General features: G+C 37.9%; 2 protein-coding genes across 2 annotated transcripts; one reads left to right on the top strand and one right to left on the bottom strand.

Moving 5' to 3' along the window:
- Positions 1 to 5,090: 5,090 nt before the first annotated feature.
- Positions 5,091 to 8,363, bottom strand: LOC142741097 (uncharacterized). The gene is made up of 2 exons (XM_075850493.1): positions 7,488 to 8,363; positions 5,091 to 5,133 (listed from the first exon to the last, which is right to left on the bottom strand). The coding sequence occupies exons 1-2, from the start codon at positions 8,211 to 8,213 to the stop codon at positions 5,125 to 5,127; spliced, it is 735 nt and encodes a 244-aa protein (XP_075706608.1). The 5' UTR covers positions 8,214 to 8,363; the 3' UTR covers positions 5,091 to 5,124.
- Positions 8,364 to 13,194: 4,831 nt separating this feature from the next.
- On the top strand, positions 13,195 to 16,449 carry LOC142741096 (uncharacterized). The gene is made up of 2 exons (XM_075850491.1): positions 13,195 to 14,070; positions 16,407 to 16,449. Exons 1-2 carry the CDS (start codon positions 13,345 to 13,347, stop codon positions 16,413 to 16,415), a joined length of 735 nt encoding a protein of 244 aa, XP_075706606.1. The 5' UTR covers positions 13,195 to 13,344; the 3' UTR covers positions 16,416 to 16,449.
- Positions 16,450 to 22,989: the final 6,540 nt, after the last annotated feature.

The raw sequence follows: 22,989 nt of genomic DNA, 5'->3' as shown, positions 1-22,989 counted from the left end.
AGCTTTGCACACAGCACTGATTCTCCATTTTAATTCTTATTATTGCTGCGTAGTGTTTTGCACACGCACTATGATTCTCCATTTTAATTATTATTATTGCTGCGTAGTGCTTTGCACACGGCACTACTCCTTAAAGTCCCAGAGCATCTACCTTCTAATATAACTAACTTGTACAAGCATATAAGGATATAAGTATATAAGATATACATTAAGTCTAAAACACTTTGGAAAATATTTTTGCTTTCACAGTGCCGTATTCCATCTCTGTATGTGTCGTTAATCAACACATACAGAGATGAAAAAAAATGGCAGCCCCCATAGAGAAGTAAAAAAAAGGAAAAAGAAAAAAGTACAACACAAAAACACAAGTAAATAAAATGTATTTTAATGACATACTAAAAGCAATAACAGATAAAAAAAATAAAATAAAAAACAGTCCTTTTCAGATAACTTTCATCGTGCTGTCCTGCAGCACCACAGACTAGACACTATGAGCAGCTGATTATTTATAGGTTTTACAAACATTGCTAACTATACACATTGGTGATTTGTTGGTTGTGACAATGTGGTATTTCACCATCACAACATTTTTTTAATGTAATAAAAAGCACTTTCATATACTTAAGAGCTGTCAAATTCTATGACAGCTCATACGGTCTTTACTCTCTTTACGTGACATCATGGAGCTTACACACCTGAGTTAGTCTGGAATCAATCAAGAAAGATGTTTCTCAAATCATATCTAAACTATTGTTAGAATTTTATTACAAGTTTAATGAATAAAACATCCTTACAATAATTAATAAATCTGTAATAGCAAACACAGATTAATATATTTAGAAATTAAATATATAAGGTGCCGTATGTAAGCACCATATGGTGGCACATAGAGTGCCTGCGGCCCTGTAGTATGGAACTTCATGTGCATGGAACTCCATGCACATGGCTCTGCTGCAATCATTGAGCTAGTCAGGTGATTCCTGTGATCCAATCAACAGGAGGTATACAATGCATTACATTTAGTTAAATTAAAGCATAAATTGAAGAGTTCAATGGTGGCGTTCGTTGATTGCTTTTGTGTCCACTAACTTAGCGTTATTAGAACATTTTATAATGTCTGAATATAAAGAGGTTTATCTGAAAGATCCTCTTAAATGAATCATGACATTTCCCACCATGGAAATTTTTCATGCATGAGCCCCAATGATTTTCTTCAGTACTGACATAAAATCTTTATGTATTCAGCTTGAGGCGCTTTAAAATATTTTACTTGAAGTGAGAAGTATACATTGCCAATTCCATCTTTCCTTTTTTCACTGATAGGGGCGTTGTTGTTGACAGGCAAATCTTAGGTATTCTGTAATAGTTAGGTTTTAACTTTGTTTTAACCTGTTAACGCCGAAGGACGGATAGATCCGTCCTCTGCCTGCTGCTAGTTCGCGCAGGAGGACGGATATATCCGTCCTGTGATCGCGCGGGTACTGACAGTGTACACACGCAATCAGCGGCAGGAGCACGGCTGTTATACACAGCCTGGCTCCTGCAGCAACTGCCAGAATTGAAGCTCCGATTCAGGCAGTTTAACCCATTAAATGCCGCTGTCAATAGCGACAGCGACATCTAATGTGTTTGACAGAAAGAGGGAGCTCCCTCTGTCACCCCATCGGCGCACTTGCAAAGAAATTGCGGGGCGCCGTCGGGTTTCCATGGCAGCCGGGGGCCTAACAAAGACCCCCAGGTCTGTCTTCAGCAAATGCCTGTTAGGCCATGGCCTAATAGATTGCCTGTCAGTTTTACACTGACAGGCAATAATGCTTTACTAAGTATACCAAAGCATTATAATAGTGATCAGCAGATCGCATAGTGAAGTCCCCTGGTGGGACTAAAAAAAAAATGTAAAGCAGTTAACTAAAGTTTGTTAAAAAAAAAAATAAAAAAAATTTACAGTCAAAGTCAAATAAAACATTTTTTTGCCCAAAAAATGGTTTTATTTAGTAAAAGTGCCAAAACAAATAACACATACACATATATGGTATCCCCATGATCATAACAACTTGAAAAATAAAATGAACATATTAATTAAACCGCCGGATGATCGGCGTCCAAAAAAAACGCAAAAAAAACGGCAAAATTCTCTATTTTCTCCCATTGCCCCCATAAAAATTTAATAGAAGTTAATCTATAAGTCCTATGTACCCCAAAATAGTGCTAATGAAAGCCCACATACGGCAACATTGATGGTAAAATAAAAAAATTATGTCTCTTGGAATGCGGCGATTCAAAAACCAGTAATTTTTTTCTAAAAGGGTTTTTATTGTGCAAACGTAGGAAAACATATAAAACCTTTACATATTTGGTATCCCCGTAATCGTGCCGACCCATAGAATAAAGTTAACATGTTATTTACGTTGCATAGTAAACGGCGTAAATTTATAACGTGAAAATCAATGCTGGAATAGCTGCTTATTTTCAATTCTCCCCTAAAATAAAGTTAATAAAAGTTAATCGATATAGTATAAGCATCTAAAAATGGTACAATTACAAAATACAACTCGTCCCGCAAAAAAACAAGCCTTTATATGGCTATGTCGACGGAATAAAAAAAAGTTACGATTCTTGGAATGCGACCGTGAAAAAACTAAAAATAATCCTTGGTCATTAACATGCAAAATGGCCTGGTCATTAAGGGGTTAACTTTATTTTCTAAGATCAAAAAAAAAGCTGTGAAATTGTTTTTGTTAACATCTTACATGTGATTGAGGAATTCAGTTACTTCCTTTTATTTGTTACAAAAGTAATTTTCTAAAAGGCATCACTTCTTTTATAGCATTACATCTCTCAAATCGTGCAAAATAATGACTCTATTCACTTACTGTTTTTATAACATCCAGGAGGATGTTTAAAAGAATGGGAAGGTTTAGAGCAGTTGCTGTGTCTTCGAAGCAACATTGTGTATAATAACCGCCAAATGGGGAAGATGTTTTATGTTATTCTATTCAATATACAGAATATTTGATAAAAGGAAGAGCAATGTTCACCTGTATCGATTGCTTCAGTACAAATACTTGTTTCAAAATACAATGTCAATTTCTGATTGAAAACATTTGAAATAAAATATCAATTTTAATAGATGCCACCATTAAATTGCATTGAAAGATTGAAAGGTCTCTATAAAAGGTATGTTAGCAAAGAGCATGGCAAAAATAACACATAATAAGTTTCATCTTATAAACAGATAAAGTTTGAGATTGGAAGCAGGGTTGTAACTAAAGCCTAAGGGCATGACCACACATGGCGGAATTCCTCCGCAACTGTCCGCATCAATGCCGCACCTAATCCGGGTTGCGGATTACGGCTGCGGATCTGCACAAAATGTGCAGAAAATTGATGCGGACTAGCTGCTGCGGACTGCGGGAAAAGTGCTTCCCTTCTCCCTATCAGTGCAGGATAGAGAGAAGGGACAGCACTTTCCCTAGTGAAAGTAAAAGAAATTCATACTTACCACCCGTTGTCTTTATGACGCGTCCCTCCTTCGGCATCCAGCCCGACCTCCCTGGATGACGCGCCAGTCCATGTGACCGCTGCAGCCTGTGCTTGGCCTGTGATTGGCTGCAGCCGTCACTTACACTGAAACGTCATCCTGGGAGGCCGGACTGGAGACAGAAACAGGGAGTTCTCGGTAAGTACGAACTTCATTTTTTTTTACAGATACATGTATATTGGGATCGGTAGTCACTGTCCCGGGTGCAGAAACAGTTACTGCCGATCGCTTAACTCTTTCAGCACCCTGGACAGTGACTATTTACTGACGTCTCCTAGCAACGCTCCCGTCATTACGGGAGCCCCATTGACTTCCTCAGTCTGGCTGTAGACCTAGAAATACATAGGTCCAGCCAGAATGAAGAAATGTCAAGTTAAAAAAGCAAGATCCAAGAAATAAACCTGAAAGCACTCTATTATTTGGATTTCAAAGAAAAATTCTTTTATTGTATTCAATACGTGAATTCGTCATCTGGTTTGTGGCGATTTTATTGTACGTTTCGGCCCAACCTAGGCCTTTTTCACAATCGCTATAAATACAAAACAATAATCATATTGATACATCAAAACACAATAAACAAAGTAAATGACAAAATTGCGTGTAGAAATAAAAATATCAATATAATGGCATCTAGGATGATCGAAACTGACCATAATCAACAAGAAATGTGTGTGTACATCGTGATAACGGTAAGTATTATGACAATATATGTGTCAAAACAGTATTATCTTTAATAAACATCCATTATATATCATATGCATCATATTTTCAAACTATAATAGGCAAAGTTTCTCCACTTCAAGGAAAATTAAATATCATGTCATTCAATTTTAACGGTGGGTATTCATATCAAGAGGGGGCATTGCTACTATGCCACATGAGACCATACCATAAAGTGCCGGTATACAATGTGCACAGGGTCAAAATCACATAGAAAAGTGAAAAAAATGAAAAAAACATTGAGAAAAAGAGAACAAGAAAAAAAGAAAAAAAGAAAAGAAACTAGGATATTATGTTGAAAGATCGAGTATACCTTGATGGAGTGGCAGTGTAGTTAAGAGCTGCAGCGGCGTCTACCAGACGCTCCGATGTCAGAATAATGTCTGCTGCTATCTTCCCTGCAGTAAGTACAGATATAGCGCGGCAAAGCCGGATATCCGGTATGTGGAACGCAAGTACTAATCAGGCGCACGTGTATTAGAGATAGCAACACTATGCTTGGAACGCAAGCTTAGTAATGGATAGTGAAACGTCGGCGCGGGCGTATCAAAGGTAGCACCACCGTGTTAGGGACGCAAGCTGGATTATGGATAAATGCAGAGGATCGTGAATATAATACTATAGAGTAGTGTAGGTATATTATATAGGAACACAATTTTAATTGTTATGATAAAGATGTAAACAGTATGAAGTTGATAAATTGTATTAATGGTTTAGAAAGGAAAAACAAGATACATATATGAAATATATGAAATGATACAGTCATGTAGCAAAGAAAAAAAGAAAAAAAGGAAGAACAAGTACGAACAGTGAACCGGTTTTATGGTACCTGTATCTGGTCCTCTAAACGATCTCGTATTTTTCTAGCGTGCCTGGAAGAAATAAATATATATTATAAATAGGAATGTCAGAGTAGAATAAAGCAGGAATGTAGACAACATTTAGGAAAAAAGATCATATTCTCTATTAAGGCCTTTAGGAGAAAGAGTCTCTAGTGTGTGTATCCAATACGATTCTCTCTTTTTTAATAAATTGATATGGTTACCTCCCCTTCTGGGTCTATGCACCTGTTCGATGACCTGAAATTTTAATTGAGCCAAATTATGATTACATTTCTCAAAATGGTCCGGGAGGGGTAGCCAAGTTTTTTTGCATCGTATAGTAGATTTGTGACTAGATAACCGATCTCTTATATGTTGTGAGGTTTCTCCCACATAGACAAGACCACACGGACATTTAATAAGGTAGATCACAAAATTGGAATCGCATGTAAAGAAACCTTTTATCTGAAAGGTCCTATTATTATGTGGATGTTGAATCTTATCCCCCTTAATAACGTTGGAGCAACTTGCGCAATGCAGACAAGGGAAAGTCCCATTACGTTTAGTTTGAAGAAACGTTTGTCTAGGGATCCTTGTAAAACTGCCGATATCGGCTCTAATAAGACGATCACGAATGTTAGGTGATCTCTTGGAGCACATCATCACAGGACTAGCAAATTCTGTAATTTGAGGATAGGCAGTATGCAATGTTGACCAATGTTTCCGAATACTCTGATATAGTTTGGGTATTATCGGATGGTACGTAAGTACTAACGGAAATCTATTCTGTTTAGGTTTTTTTGTAAGTGATGTGGTCATAACAGATCTATCCATTTCTTCTACTAGTAATGATGTGGGGTAACCTCTCTCCTCAAATTTTGTGGACATTTCTTGTAATCTAGTAGTTCTAGTGTCAATGTTGGATACAATCCTAGAGACTCTTGTGAATTGTGATCTTGGTAAAGATCGTATTGTGCTTCTGGGATGACTACTTTTATAATGTAATAGACTATTTTTGTCCGTTGGTTTGGAATAAAGATCAGTACTCAGAAATCCAACCTCATTCTTTATGATAGTGGTATCCAAAAAGTTAACGCTCTCTTTGCTATGACTCAAGGTAAATTTCAGTTCCTCTCTAACCTGATTGATGAATTCAAAAAAATTGTCGAGAGACCCTTGGGGACCATCCCATATGCAAAAAATGTCATCAATATAACGGTGCCAGCATATGGCATGTTGTAAAAATAAGGAATTTGTGTATATGTATTCTTCCTCAAAAAGAGACATATACGCATTAGCGTAAGGTGGAGCAACGTTGGAGCCCATGGCTGTCCCGCAAACCTGTGCGTAATAGTCGTCGCCAAATAGGAAGAAATTTTCATGTAAAATCAGATTAAGTATTTGAAGGCACAGAGATATTGAATCTGCATTCATAGTGGTTAAACTGAGGAGGTGTGTGACAGCTTGAATTCCCTTCTGATGGGTTATGGAAGTGTATAAACTATTCACATCTAAGGTAACCAGAATACATGTTGAATTCACCCTTGAGAGCTCGTTCATTTTTCTTAAAAAATGACCTGTATCTAAAATAAAGGATCTTGTAGTTTTGATTAGGGGTGTCAATATTTTCTCAAGAAAAATAGACAACGGTGAAAGAATGGAGTCAGTTGAGGCTACTATGGGTCTGCCAGGTGGATTATGTAAAGATTTGTGGATTTTGGGTAAGATATAGAAAACGGGTATTATGGGATGAGGATTCAATAGAAATTTGACTGTCTTGTCATCAATTGTATCTCGTTTCCTGAAGTCTTCCAAGATAACAGAAATTTTGGCCCGAATTTTAGTTGTTGGATCACTATCTATTCTAATATAGGTATTGACATCAGAAAGTTGTCTCTCTATCTCTGTAGTATAGTCTTTCTTATCCCATACCACTATTGCTCCACCTTTATCGGCTGGTTTAATGATGATTTCTTTGTTGTTGCTCAAAGATCTAAGGGCATCTGATTCGACTCTAGATAAATTACTCTTGTGTGGATATTGTCCCAATCTATACTTGGCCAGAAGGGATAGGGTATCTCTCTTGACCAAATCTATAAATGCCTCTGTAGCATGATATACTCTAGGTGGAGAAAAGCGACTGCGATTTCTTAGACCTAATTTATCAATAGATAGTGGTGTGGGAATAACCGTAGACACAACAGGATTAACATTAGCATTGACATCAGAGAGACCAAAATGTGTTTTCAATCTTAAACTTCTATAGAAGCTATTAAGTTCCTGTTCCAAGGCAAATGAGTTACATGAGGTAGTTGGACAAAAGGATAAGCCTTTTTGTAGAACTGAGAGTTCCGCAGGGTTCAATGTATGAGACGAGATGTTCACTACCAGGTTATAGTCCTTACCTGGGATCTTGTCTGTATGCCAGGTTCCCGACTTCTCCCTTCGCCTGTTCGACCTTCGAGTTGGGCGCCTCTGCCCCTGCGGTTCCCTAAAAAACGCTGAGAGCGATAGACTGGTCTTTCTATAGATGTGTCGCTCCCTGAAGTGGACCTGTTTCCAGGCGCAAAGCCTCTGCGTGACCTCCATGAACCGGAGGATTCCTGCCATCTATATACTGAATTGTTCAGATAATCGTTGGCGTCTCTTTGGAATTTCTCCCTTTTCCTCAGTTCGACCTCCTTGGTATACTCCTTGATGGCGTTGTCTGTGCGATTCTTTAAAGATTCCCATTCACTACTAGATAAAGACGATGATAGTTGGATTTCCAAATTCTTTATTTTCTCTGTAGATTCCTTAATAGATTTCTGCAAGTATTCCACTGTGAGTATAATCAAATCCAGGGAGCATTTATTAAGTATTTTCTGAAATTGATCGCAATATTGCCTGTCTTCCGAAAACAATGTTGGTCTCAAGTGACTACGTAAACCCCTTGGGATCCTACCGAGACGATGATATTCCGCTAAGGTGACACAATGTAAATCATGAGAAGTGAATTTACGTAGCTCCTTCTCGTAATCCCTCGTGCGCAATTCTTGAGGTGGGATGCGGAGAAACTCACCAGAGTTAGTAACTTGCGATAGAATGGATGTAGTGGTTGATTGATCATAAGCAAACGTTTCCGACGTCATCTGGATTTGGGTGCACCTTATCAAGACCAAGCGATACTATTTATCAATATGTAAGGAGGCACTCCTAAAATTTGCGCTAAATTGGTGCTATATAGGTTCGGGCTGGAAAACCCACAATGAAGATCCAAGAAATAAACCTGAAAGCACTCTATTATTTGGATTTCAAAGAAAAATTCTTTTATTGTATTCAATACGTGAATTCGTCATCTGGTTTGTGGCGATTTTATTGTACGTTTCGGCCCAACCTAGGCCTTTTTCACAATCGCTATAAATACAAAACAATAATCATATTGATACATCAAAACACAATAAACAAAGTAAATGACAAAATTGCGTGTAGAAATAAAAATATCAATATAATGGCATCTAGGATGATCGAAACTGACCATAATCAACAAGAAATGTGTATGTACATCGTGATAACGGTAAGTATTATGACAATATATGTGTCAAAACAGTATTATCTTTAATAAACATCCATTATATATCATATGCATCATATTTTCAAACTATAATAGGCAAAGTTTCTCCACTTCAAGGAAAATTAAATATCATGTCATTCAATTTTAACGGTGGGTATTCATATCAAGAGGGGGCATTGCTACTATGCCACATGAGACCATACCATAAAGTGCCGGTATACAATGTGCACAGGGTCAAAATCACATAGAAAAGTGAAAAAAATGAAAAAAACATTGAGAAAAAGAGAACAAGAAAAAAAGAAAAAAAGAAAAGAAACTAGGATATTATGTTGAAAGATCGAGTATACCTTGATGGAGTGGCAGTGTAGTTAAGAGCTGCAGCGGCGTCTACCAGACGCTCCGATGTCAGAATAATGTCTGCTGCTATCTTCCCTGCAGGAAGTACAGATATAGCGCGGCAAAGCCGGATATCCGGTATGTGGAACGCAAGTACTAATCAGGCGCACGTGTATTAGAGATAGCAACACTATGCTTGGAACGCAAGCTTAGTAATGGATAGTGAAACGTCGGCGCGGGCGTATCAAAGGTAGCACCACCGTGTTAGGGACGCAAGCTGGATTATGGATAAATGCAGAGGATCGTGAATATAATACTATAGAGTAGTGTAGGTATATTATATAGGAACACAATTTTAATTGTTATGATAAAGATGTAAACAGTATGAAGTTGATAAATTGTATTAATGGTTTAGAAAGGAAAAACAAGATACATATATGAAATATATGAAATGATACAGTCATGTAGCAAAGAAAAAAAGAAAAAAAGGAAGAACAAGTACGAACAGTGAACCGGTTTTATGGTACCTGTATCTGGTCCTCTAAACGATCTCGTATTTTTCTAGCGTGCCTGGAAGAAATAAATATATATTATAAATAGGAATGTCAGAGTAGAATAAAGCAGGAATGTAGACAACATTTAGGAAAAAAGATCATATTCTCTATTAAGGCCTTTAGGAGAAAGAGTCTCTAGTGTGTGTATCCAATACGATTCTCTCTTTTTTAATAAATTGATATGGTTACCTCCCCTTCTGGGTCTATGCACCTGTTCGATGACCTGAAATTTTAATTGAGCCAAATTATGATTACATTTCTCAAAATGGTCCGGGAGGGGTAGCCAAGTTTTTTTGCATCGTATAGTAGATTTGTGACTAGATAACCGATCTCTTATATGTTGTGAGGTTTCTCCCACATAGACAAGACCACACGGACATTTAATAAGGTAGATCACAAAATTGGAATCGCATGTAAAGAAACCTTTTATCTGAAAGGTCCTATTATTATGTGGATGTTGAATCTTATCCCCCTTAATAACGTTGGAGCAACTTGCGCAATGCAGACAAGGGAAAGTCCCATTACGTTTAGTTTGAAGAAACGTTTGTCTAGGGATCCTTGTAAAACTGCCGATATCGGCTCTAATAAGACGATCACGAATGTTAGGTGATCTCTTGGAGCACATCATCACAGGACTAGCAAATTCTGTAATTTGAGGATAGGCAGTATGCAATGTTGACCAATGTTTCCGAATACTCTGATATAGTTTGGGTATTATCGGATGGTACGTAAGTACTAACGGAAATCTATTCTGTTTAGGTTTTTTTGTAAGTGATGTGGTCATAACAGATCTATCCATTTCTTCTACTAGTAATGATGTGGGGTAACCTCTCTCCTCAAATTTTGTGGACATTTCTTGTAATCTAGTAGTTCTAGTGTCAATGTTGGATACAATCCTAGAGACTCTTGTGAATTGTGATCTTGGTAAAGATCGTATTGTGCTTCTGGGATGACTACTTTTATAATGTAATAGACTATTTTTGTCCGTTGGTTTGGAATAAAGATCAGTACTCAGAAATCCAACCTCATTCTTTATGATAGTGGTATCCAAAAAGTTAACGCTCTCTTTGCTATGACTCAAGGTAAATTTCAGTTCCTCTCTAACCTGATTGATGAATTCAAAAAAATTGTCGAGAGACCCTTGGGGACCATCCCATATGCAAAAAATGTCATCAATATAACGGTGCCAGCATATGGCATGTTGTAAAAATAAGGAATTTGTGTATATGTATTCTTCCTCAAAAAGAGACATATACGCATTAGCGTAAGGTGGAGCAACGTTGGAGCCCATGGCTGTCCCGCAAACCTGTGCGTAATAGTCGTCGCCAAATAGGAAGAAATTTTCATGTAAAATCAGATTAAGTATTTGAAGGCACAGAGATATTGAATCTGCATTCATAGTGGTTAAACTGAGGAGGTGTGTGACAGCTTGAATTCCCTTCTGATGGGTTATGGAAGTGTATAAACTATTCACATCTAAGGTAACCAGAATACATGTTGAATTCACCCTTGAGAGCTCGTTCATTTTTCTTAAAAAATGACCTGTATCTAAAATAAAGGATCTTGTAGTTTTGATTAGGGGTGTCAATATTTTCTCAAGAAAAATAGACAACGGTGAAAGAATGGAGTCAGTTGAGGCTACTATGGGTCTGCCAGGTGGATTATGTAAAGATTTGTGGATTTTGGGTAAGATATAGAAAACGGGTATTATGGGATGAGGATTCAATAGAAATTTGACTGTCTTGTCATCAATTGTATCTCGTTTCCTGAAGTCTTCCAAGATAACAGAAATTTTGGCCCGAATTTTAGTTGTTGGATCACTATCTATTCTAATATAGGTATTGACATCAGAAAGTTGTCTCTCTATCTCTGTAGTATAGTCTTTCTTATCCCATACCACTATTGCTCCACCTTTATCGGCTGGTTTAATGATGATTTCTTTGTTGTTGCTCAAAGATCTAAGGGCATCTGATTCGACTCTAGATAAATTACTCTTGTGTGGATATTGTCCCAATCTATACTTGGCCAGAAGGGATAGGGTATCTCTCTTGACCAAATCTATAAATGCCTCTGTAGCATGATATACTCTAGGTGGAGAAAAGCGACTGCGATTTCTTAGACCTAATTTATCAATAGATAGTGGTGTGGGAATAACCGTAGACACAACAGGATTAACATTAGCATTGACATCAGAGAGACCAAAATGTGTTTTCAATCTTAAACTTCTATAGAAGCTATTAAGTTCCTGTTCCAAGGCAAATGAGTTACATGAGGTAGTTGGACAAAAGGATAAGCCTTTTTGTAGAACTGAGAGTTCCGCAACCATATCAATTTATTAAAAAAGAGAGAATCGTATTGGATACACACACTAGAGACTCTTTCTCCTAAAGGCCTTAATAGAGAATATGATCTTTTTTCCTAAATGTTGTCTACATTCCTGCTTTATTCTACTCTGACATTCCTATTTATAATATATATTTATTTCTTCCAGGCACGCTAGAAAAATACGAGATCGTTTAGAGGACCAGATACAGGTACCATAAAACCGGTTCACTGTTCGTACTTGTTCTTCCTTTTTTTCTTTTTTTCTTTGCTACATGACTGTATCATTTCATATATTTCATATATGTATCTTGTTTTTCCTTTCTAAACCATTAATACAATTTATCAACTTCATACTGTTTACATCTTTATCATAACAATTAAAATTGTGTTCCTATATAATATACCTACACTACTCTATAGTATTATATTCACGATCCTCTGCATTTATCCATAATCCAGCTTGCGTCCCTAACACGGTGGTGCTACCTTTGATACGCCCGCGCCGACGTTTCACTATCCATTACTAAGCTTGCGTTCCAAGCATAGTGTTGCTATCTCTAATACACGTGCGCCTGATTAGTACTTGCGTTCCACATACCGGATATCCGGCTTTGCCGCGCTATATCTGTACTTCCTGCAGGGAAGATAGCAGCAGACATTATTCTGACATCGGAGCGTCTGGTAGACGCCGCTGCAGCTCTTAACTACACTGCCACTCCATCAAGGTATACTCGATCTTTCAACATAATATCCTAGTTTCTTTTCTTTTTTTCTTTTTTTCTTGTTCTCTTTTTCTCAATGTTTTTTTCATTTTTTTCACTTTTCTATGTGATTTTGACCCTGTGCACATTGTATACCGGCACTTTATGGTATGGTCTCATGTGGCATAGTAGCAATGCCCCCTCTTGATATGAATACCCACCGTTAAAATTGAATGACATGATATTTAATTTTCCTTGAAGTGGAGAAACTTTGCCTATTATAGTTTGAAAATATGATGCATATGATATATAATGGATGTTTATTAAAGATAATACTGTTTTGACACATATATTGTCATAATACTTACCGTTATCACGATGTACATACACATTTCTTGTTGATTATGGTCAGTTTCGATCATCCTAGATGCCATTATATTGATATTTTTATTTCTACACGCAATTTTGTCATTTACTTTGTTTATTGTGTTTTGATGTATCAATATGATTATTGTTTTGTATTTATAGCGATTGTGAAAAAGGCCTAGGTTGGGCCGAAACGTACAATAAAATCGCCACAAACCAGATGACGAATTCACGTATTGAATACAATAAAAGAATTTTTCTTTGAAATCCAAATAATAGAGTGCTTTCAGGTTTATTTCTTGGATCTTCATTGTGGGTTTTCCAGCCCGAACCTATATAGCACCAATTTAGCGCAAATTTTAGGAGTGCCTCCTTACATATTGATAAATAGTATCGCTTGGTCTTGATAAGGTGCACCCAAATCCAGATGACGTCGGAAACGTTTGCTTATGATCAATCAACCACTACATCCATTCTATCGCAAGTTACTAACTCTGGTGAGTTTCTCCGCATCCCACCTCAAGAATTGCGCACGAGGGATTACGAGAAGGAGCTACGTAAATTCACTTCTCATGATTTACATTGTGTCACCTTAGCGGAATATCATCGTCTCGGTAGGATCCCAAGGGGTTTACGTAGTCACTTGAGACCAACATTGTTTTCGGAAGACAGGCAATATTGCGATCAATTTCAGAAAATACTTAATAAATGCTCCCTGGATTTGATTATACTCACAGTGGAATACTTGCAGAAATCTATTAAGGAATCTACAGAGAAAATAAAGAATTTGGAAATCCAACTATCATCGTCTTTATCTAGTAGTGAATGGGAATCTTTAAAGAATCGCACAGACAACGCCATCAAGGAGTATACCAAGGAGGTCGAACTGAGGAAAAGGGAGAAATTCCAAAGAGACGCCAACGATTATCTGAACAATTCAGTATATAGATGGCAGGAATCCTCCGGTTCATGGAGGTCACGCAGAGGCTTTGCGCCTGGAAACAGGTCCACTTCAGGGAGCGACACATCTATAGAAAGACCAGTCTATCGCTCTCAGCGTTTTTTAGGGAACCGCAGGGGCAGAGGCGCCCAACTCGAAGGTCGAACAGGCGAAGGGAGAAGTCGGGAACCTGGCATACAGACAAGATCCCAGGTAAGGACTATAACCTGGTAGTGAACATCTCGTCTCATACATTGAACCCTGCGGAACTCTCAGTTCTACAAAAAGGCTTATCCTTTTGTCCAACTACCTCATGTAACTCATTTGCCTTGGAACAGGAACTTAATAGCTTCTATAGAAGTTTAAGATTGAAAACACATTTTGGTCTCTCTGATGTCAATGCTAATGTTAATCCTGTTGTGTCTACGGTTATTCCCACACCACTATCTATTGATAAATTAGGTCTAAGAAATCGCAGTCGCTTTTCTCCACCTAGAGTATATCATGCTACAGAGGCATTTATAGATTTGGTCAAGAGAGATACCCTATCCCTTCTGGCCAAGTATAGATTGGGACAATATCCACACAAGAGTAATTTATCTAGAGTCGAATCAGATGCCCTTAGATCTTTGAGCAACAACAAAGAAATCATCATTAAACCAGCCGATAAAGGTGGAGCAATAGTGGTATGGGATAAGAAAGACTATACTACAGAGATAGAGAGACAACTTTCTGATGTCAATACCTATATTAGAATAGATAGTGATCCAACAACTAAAATTCGGGCCAAAATTTCTGTTATCTTGGAAGACTTCAGGAAACGAGATACAATTGATGACAAGACAGTCAAATTTCTATTGAATCCTCATCCCATAATACCCGTTTTCTATATCTTACCCAAAATCCACAAATCTTTACATAATCCACCTGGCAGACCCATAGTAGCCTCAACTGACTCCATTCTTTCACCGTTGTCTATTTTTCTTGAGAAAATATTGACACCCCTAATCAAAACTACAAGATCCTTTATTTTAGATACAGGTCATTTTTTAAGAAAAATGAACGAGCTCTCAAGGGTGAATTCAACATGTATTCTGGTTACCTTAGATGTGAATAGTTTATACACTTCCATAACCCATCAGAAGGGAATTCAAGCTGTCACACACCTCCTCAGTTTAACCACTATGAATGCAGATTCAATATCTCTGTGCCTTCAAATACTTAATCTGATTTTACATGAAAATTTCTTCCTATTTGGCGACGACTATTACGCACAGGTTTGCGGGACAGCCATGGGCTCCAACGTTGCTCCACCTTACGCTAATGCGTATATGTCTCTTTTTGAGGAAGAATACATATACACAAATTCCTTATTTTTACAACATGCCATATGCTGGCACCGTTATATTGATGACATTTTTTGCATATGGGATGGTCCCCAAGGGTCTCTCGACAATTTTTTTGAATTCATCAATCAGGTTAGAGAGGAACTGAAATTTACCTTGAGTCATAGCAAAGAGAGCGTTAACTTTTTGGATACCACTATCATAAAGAATGAGGTTGGATTTCTGAGTACTGATCTTTATTCCAAACCAACGGACAAAAATAGTCTATTACATTATAAAAGTAGTCATCCCAGAAGCACAATACGATCTTTACCAAGATCACAATTCACAAGAGTCTCTAGGATTTACCAAGATCACAATTCACAAGAGTCTCTAGGATTTGAGGAGAGAGGTTACCCCACATCATTACTAGTAGAAGAAATGGATAGATCTGTTATGACCACATCACTTACAAAAAAACCTAAACAGAATAGATTTCCGTTAGTACTTACGTACCATCCGATAATACCCAAACTATATCAGAGTATTCGGAAACATTGGTCAACATTGCATACTGCCTATCCTCAAATTACAGAATTTGCTAGTCCTGTGATGATGTGCTCCAAGAGATCACCTAACATTCGTGATCGTCTTATTAGAGCCGATATCGGCAGTTTTACAAGGATCCCTAGACAAACGTTTCTTCAAACTAAACGTAATGGGACTTTCCCTTGTCTGCATTGCGCAAGTTGCTCCAACGTTATTAAGGGGGATAAGATTCAACATCCACATAATAATAGGACCTTTCAGATAAAAGGTTTCTTTACATGCGATTCCAATTTTGTGATCTACCTTATTAAATGTCCGTGTGGTCTTGTCTATGTGGGAGAAACCTCACAACATATAAGAGATCGGTTATCTAGTCACAAATCTACTATACGATGCAAAAAAACTTGGCTACCCCTCCCGGACCATTTTGAGAAATGTAATCATAATTTGGCTCAATTAAAATTTCAGGTCATCGAACAGGTGCATAGACCCAGAAGGGGAGGTAACCATATCAATTTATTAAAAAAGAGAGAATCGTATTGGATACACACACTAGAGACTCTTTCTCCTAAAGGCCTTAATAGAGAATATGATCTTTTTTCCTAAATGTTGTCTACATTCCTGCTTTATTCTACTCTGACATTCCTATTTATAATATATATTTATTTCTTCCAGGCACGCTAGAAAAATACGAGATCGTTTAGAGGACCAGATACAGGTACCATAAAACCGGTTCACTGTTCGTACTTGTTCTTCCTTTTTTTCTTTTTTTCTTTGCTACATGACTGTATCATTTCATATATTTCATATATGTATCTTGTTTTTCCTTTCTAAACCATTAATACAATTTATCAACTTCATACTGTTTACATCTTTATCATAACAATTAAAATTGTGTTCCTATATAATATACCTACACTACTCTATAGTATTATATTCACGATCCTCTGCATTTATCCATAATCCAGCTTGCGTCCCTAACACGGTGGTGCTACCTTTGATACGCCCGCGCCGACGTTTCACTATCCATTACTAAGCTTGCGTTCCAAGCATAGTGTTGCTATCTCTAATACACGTGTGCCTGATTAGTACTTGCGTTCCACATACCGGATATCCGGCTTTGCCGCGCTATATCTGTACTTCCTGCAGGGAAGATAGCAGCAGACATTATTCTGACATCGGAGCGTCTGGTAGACGCCGCTGCAGCTCTTAACTACACTGCCACTCCATCAAGGTATACTCGATCTTTCAACATAATATCCTAGTTTCTTTTCTTTTTTTCTTTTTTTCTTGTTCTCTTTTTCTCAATGTTTTTTTCATTTTTTTCACTTTTCTATGTGATTTTGACCCTGTGCACATTGTATACCGCCACTTTATGGTATGGTCTCATGTGGCATAGTAGCAATGCCCCCTCTTGATATGAATACCCACCGTTAAAATTGAATGACATGATATTTAATTTTCCTTGAAGTGGAGAAACTTTGCCTATTATAGTTTGAAAATATGATGCATATGATATATAATGGATGTTTATTAAAGATAATACTGTTTTGACACATATATTGTCATAATACTTACCGTTATCACGATGTACATACACATTTCTTGTTGATTATGGTCAGTTTCGATCATCCTAGATGCCATTATATTGATATTTTTATTTCTACACGCAATTTTGTCATTTACTTTGTTTATTGTGTTTTGATGTATCAATATGATTATTGTTTTGTATTTATAGCGATTGTGAAAAAGGCCTAGGTTGGGCCGAAACGTACAATAAAATCGCCACAAACCAGATGACGAATTCACGTATTGAATACAATAAAAGAATTTTTCTTTGAAATCCAAATAATAGAGTGCTTTCAGGTTTATTTCTTGGATCTTCATAGTGGGTTTTCCAGCCCGAACCTATATAGCACCAATTTAGCGCAAATTTTAGGAGTGCCTCCTTACATATTGATAAAGTTAAAAAAGCAAGACGCATCCGCAGCACACATGACATGTGCATGACAGCTGCGGACTTCATTGCGGAACTTTGAATCTCCATTGAAGTCAATGGAGAAATTCCGCCATGAGTCCGCCACTGCTCCGCAACAGACAGAGCATGCTGCGGACACCAAATTCCGCTCCGCAGCCTATGCTCCGCAGTGGAATTGTACGCATCGTGTAAACGAACACTGCTAAATTAAAGTGAAAGTCAATGGAGAAACGGCTCCGCTGCGGATTAACGCTGCGGAGTGTCCGCAGCGGAATTTAAGTGAAATTCCGCCATGTGTGAACCCGCCCTTACTGTCTCCAGATAGAATTTGCAATCTACATCTCTACATAAACGCTCCAAAGTGAATGTCCACCTCTGAATATAATTATTTTTTTAATTTAATTTAAATGTGTTCAACGTTTTGATTCAATTAATTTCTAAATATGAAAATCAAAGCAAAACTGCCTTAGTTTTCCCATAGCATCCAATCACAGAACAGCTTTCATTTTCAAGAGCCAAATTTGAAACGTGCTTACATAGTGTGACATAAGATGGCGACATCGAAGCAAGAAAAAGCTTTTTGCATGTTGGAATTTGCAAGAACGGGGTCTGTTGTGACAGTGCAGCGAAACTCTCAGAATAAATTTGTTAAATGTGCTCTGCACAGAAACCGTATTTTGCGTTGTGTGAAGCAATTCGAAAACCACTGGGTGTTTATGTCAAGGGAACAGTTCAGGCCGCCCAAAGACTTCGGAAGACACAATGAACAGGATTCGAGACGTGTACAAGCATAGTCCTAGGCTGACTAGTATGGAGCGACAGCTGCCACAAACCACGGTATGGCGTATATTACGAAAACGTGTGCGTTGTAAGCCATACGGATTACCTCTTCTTCAGGAGTTGAATCAAGACGACAACTGAAACGCCGTGACTTTTGCATTGACTTGCAGGGTCGAGTGGAAGTGGATGGATTCGCTGACCAGCTGGCGTTCAGCAATGATGCTACCTTTTACCTCAGTGGGAAGGTCAATCATTGGAACAGCAGGATAGTGCACCTCCACATTTCCATTTGGATGTTCGCCGATACCTGAATGAAACGCTACTGGAACGTTGGAACGGCCACGCCGGAGACAACGATTTACCAATGTTCTGATTTACCAATGATCTAACATCCTGCAACTTCTTTCTGTGGACTGCTTCAAGAACTCAGTGTATCTGCTCCCCCCAGCCACAGGATCTGAACGACCTGAGACAACGCAACACTGAAACAGTGGAGTCCATATCCAAGGATATGCTGATAAGTGTCTGAACAGAACTGAACCACTGCCTAAACATCTACAATGTCACCAATGGAAATCACTTGGATATATAGTTTGTCTTTTCATGTTAATAAATTTGTGTTATGTTCTCTCAGTTATGAATACCGAGGCTATAATTTTTCGCCATCCTTTTTGAATCACCCTGTAGAACTGCAAATTCCCTGCATAGACAGATTTGAAACCTAACATTCCAGCTGCCTGCAGCCACCACTAGAGGGAGCTTAGGAGTCAACTGCATACTGTTATACATAAAACTCAATAATCACACAGTATGCAGTAAGCTCTTTCTATTGGTAAAATAGAATATTAAGTTATATTTCAAATCTATCTCTATGCGGGGGATAAGAAAAACAGAGTGCCAACTGCTATTGAGATATATTTAGCAATTTACATAAATAGAATTTTGGACCATAAAACAACATTTTGTAAAAACGTCATTCACTTTAAATGAATTGGTAACCCACACAGCTGCTATGGAGCCCTGGGAAAGAGGGATGCATTCCTGGTTGGTCTCATTTCCATTGTGACGAAAACAATGAGTGCAGAGTTGTGGTCTTCACAGGAGCTGAAATGTTAGCAAAAGGAAGTGAAAATTAACTCAAGTTATGAGCATGGGGTGGGGACATCGGACCTCCTGCTGCTAGTGGTTAGGAGTGTGGTGGTGTCAAGCAGCAGCACCTGAAGGCAGCCAAATTGTTATCTTTGTCATCATCTACAGTTTGTACTGCATTGCTTAAAGGAAACCTGTCACCTCGGTTATGCTGCCCTCACCAAGGGCAGCATAAAGTAGTGGCAGACACGCTGATTTCATCCTTATGTCACTTATGTGCTAATGTGAAGCCATTTTGGAGAACTTACTCTTTGAACTTTGCAGAACGCTAATAGAGATAAATTTGGCTTATTAATGACCTGGCGCTACCTCCACCAAGTCACTGCTGATTGACAGATTTCCCTCTATTGCTATGCATATCAAGAAATCTGGGCATTGTCTGGGCAGGGGCAAGCAGCGGCTTGGCAGGGAAATGGTAGTTCATAAACACACCAGACTCTAACAGCGTACTGTCGAGAAATGGCTTCACATTATGACATAATTGACCGACCATTATAATCTGCCTGTCTTTTACTACTTTATGCTGCCTTCAGAAAGGGCAGCATAACGGAAGTGACTGGTTAGACTGCCCTCCTGTGTGAAAGCTGCTCTTTGTACCTGCTCTCTGCTCTGACTAATAGATGAGGGTCTTTAATGGGATCCCTACTTTATTCACTCAAAATTCCCTAATATGGTATTTGAAAATTGGTTTTATAGAGCAGACAACCCCTTCAATGTCTTTTAGCAATTATTATAATGTCCTGAACACGTCCAAAAAGTACAAAGCTGTTCGTGATTAAATTAAAGAAAATGTCTGCACATATTTTCACATTGCAGGCGTTTTCTAGTCTACCTAAGATAGAGAGTTTTTGGAGCTTAGCCTCTACCCATGTTATATATCTTAAAAATGTTTATGCAACCAAGTTTTCTTTGTGACACACAGCCAGGGTCTCTAAAACATAAAAAAGTACTGTAACAACAAATGGTTTGCAACACCTTTGAAATTATGTAGCATATCCCAATTAGAATTATCGGATCTATTACGCTAACTTTTTCATTGGTTAGATGCAGTAGAGTCTTTTAGTGTGGAGGTTTTTTATTTTCAGGTGTCTAGTTTTGTAGGTCTTTATCTGGAAACACAGTTCAGAGTATGCTAATGATGGAGTCTAATGTGCTATAGGAATTCTTGTGGCATATTAGAGTAATAGTGTTAATATTTCCTTATTAAAATATGTTGATGTATACCTAATACCTTAGCGGCATTTTTACAACGTAAGCATAATCTGTTTGTGATAAAACTGTTTGTGAGCATGAATGATATTGTTAATCTTCTCTTTATAGCTTTTGTTCTTAGTAAATGAATTGTTCTCATTAGATGAGCTTATAAAACCCCAGAACAATCACTATATGATTACAATAAATTGTACATTACCCTCAGAAAACAAGGTTTTTACTACGAAAGTGATTCTCACCTTCCTATCCAATAGACATGTTTCCTTCAAAATGCAGATAATAGGCTCAATTGAACATTCATGCTGACCAAAGTGGATTTGTATGCTTAACGTATATCTGATTGCTTAGGAAATCAATGAGTAGAAGTGTTTGCAATGAAGGTTTCACTCTCCCCTAGAACAATAGGTTGAACTTTACTAGAGTATGTCACTAAAATTTAGCTTATAAAAATTTGTCATCCATCTGTGATCCATGGACACCAGACTTTTGCTATTCTATTAATTGAGTCATTAAAATGGAAGAATGTTTTGGTTTTCCTTAGATTACCATATTTTTCATGACTTAATCTCTATGAAAATGTTTAAATAATCTGCCTGATAAAGAATGCTTAAAATTTAATTTTATTAAAGGTGTATTAAAACTGGGCTAACCTAGCCAAAGATTCTCTCCACAATAAAGTAACTGGCTAACCAAGCAAGGAGCGACCAGGATAGAGTACTGACAGTAGGCACTGGCACATGAACTAGATAGCTACCTGCCCTAATGTAACCACTGCCCTATCATGAGTCAACAGAGAAAATAAACGTAACCCTCCCTGGACTATTATTGAAGGTCTGACATCCCCTCCATATATATATAGTAGACACCTAACACGTTTCCACATCTGTTTTCTCTTTTAGATGTTTCCTCAGAGGTGTATATATACTATCATTCACAGCAGGGGCAGCTGTGCCGTCACTGAGATACTTTATTGTGGAGGGAATCTTTGGCTAGGTTAGCCCAGTTTTAATAGGCCTTTAATAAAATGAAATTTTAAGCATTCTTTATCAGGCAGATTATTTAACGTTCACTCAAGTGGACGCAATATTTATTAATCTTGGATTCTGGACTCTGTTTTATGAAAATGATTGGTCAATTTTATTGTTATGGATGATACTAAGACTTTTCACACCATGTTAAGAAAAAAGTTAAAGCATTTTTAAAAACTATTGGCACTTATACACTATATGGACAAGGCATTCAGGTGTTTCATTCAGTCCCATTACCGCAGGTGTATAAAATCAAGCACCTAGCCATGTAGTCTGCCTTTACTAACATTTGTGAAAGAATGGGTCGTTCTAAAGAGCTCACTGAAGTTCCAGCGTGGTACTGTAATAGGATGCCACCATTGCAACAAGTCAGTTTGTGACATTTCTTTCGTCCTAGATATTCCACTATGAGTGGTATTATTGCAAAGTGGAAGCGTTTATGAACCACACCAACTCAGCCATAAAGTAGCAGACCACGTAAAGTTACAGAGTGGGGGTCGGCAAATGCTGAGGCGCATAGTCCATAAAAGTCACTAACTCTCTGCTGACTCAATAACTGTTCCAAACATAAGAGTTCCAAACCTCCTTTGGCATTAACATCCGTACAAAAACAGTGCGCTGGGAGCTTCATGGCATGGGTTTCCCGAGCAGGTGATTGCAAGCCTTACATCACCATGCACAATTGCAAGCATCGGATGGAGTGGTATAAAGCACGCCACCAGTGGACTCTAGCGCAGTGGAAATGTGTTCTATGGACTGACAAATCACGCTTCTCTATCTGGCAGTCTGATGAATGAGTCTGGGTTTGGAGAATGCCAGAAGAACGTTACCTGCTATAAAACTATATGGAAAAAAGTAATGGTACAACTAAAAATTACACCTCTAGGAGCTTTTATGACATCCCAGTCTAAATTTATAGGAATTAATATGGAGTTGGTTTGCACTTTGAAGCTAAAACAGCTTCCACTCTTTTGGGAAGGCTTTCTACAAGATTTTGGAATTTGTGTGTGGGAATTTTTGTCCATTCATCCAGCAGTCCAGCAGAGCATTTGTGAGGTCAGACACCGAAGATGGATGAGAGGGCCTGGCTCACAATCTCCGTTCTATTCAC

The sequence above is a fragment of the Rhinoderma darwinii genome, chromosome 2 (genome assembly GCF_050947455.1).
Source record: "Rhinoderma darwinii isolate aRhiDar2 chromosome 2, aRhiDar2.hap1, whole genome shotgun sequence".
Lineage (NCBI taxonomy): Eukaryota > Metazoa > Chordata > Amphibia > Anura > Rhinodermatidae > Rhinoderma > Rhinoderma darwinii.
This window is presented reverse-complemented; position numbering and strand designations above follow the sequence as displayed.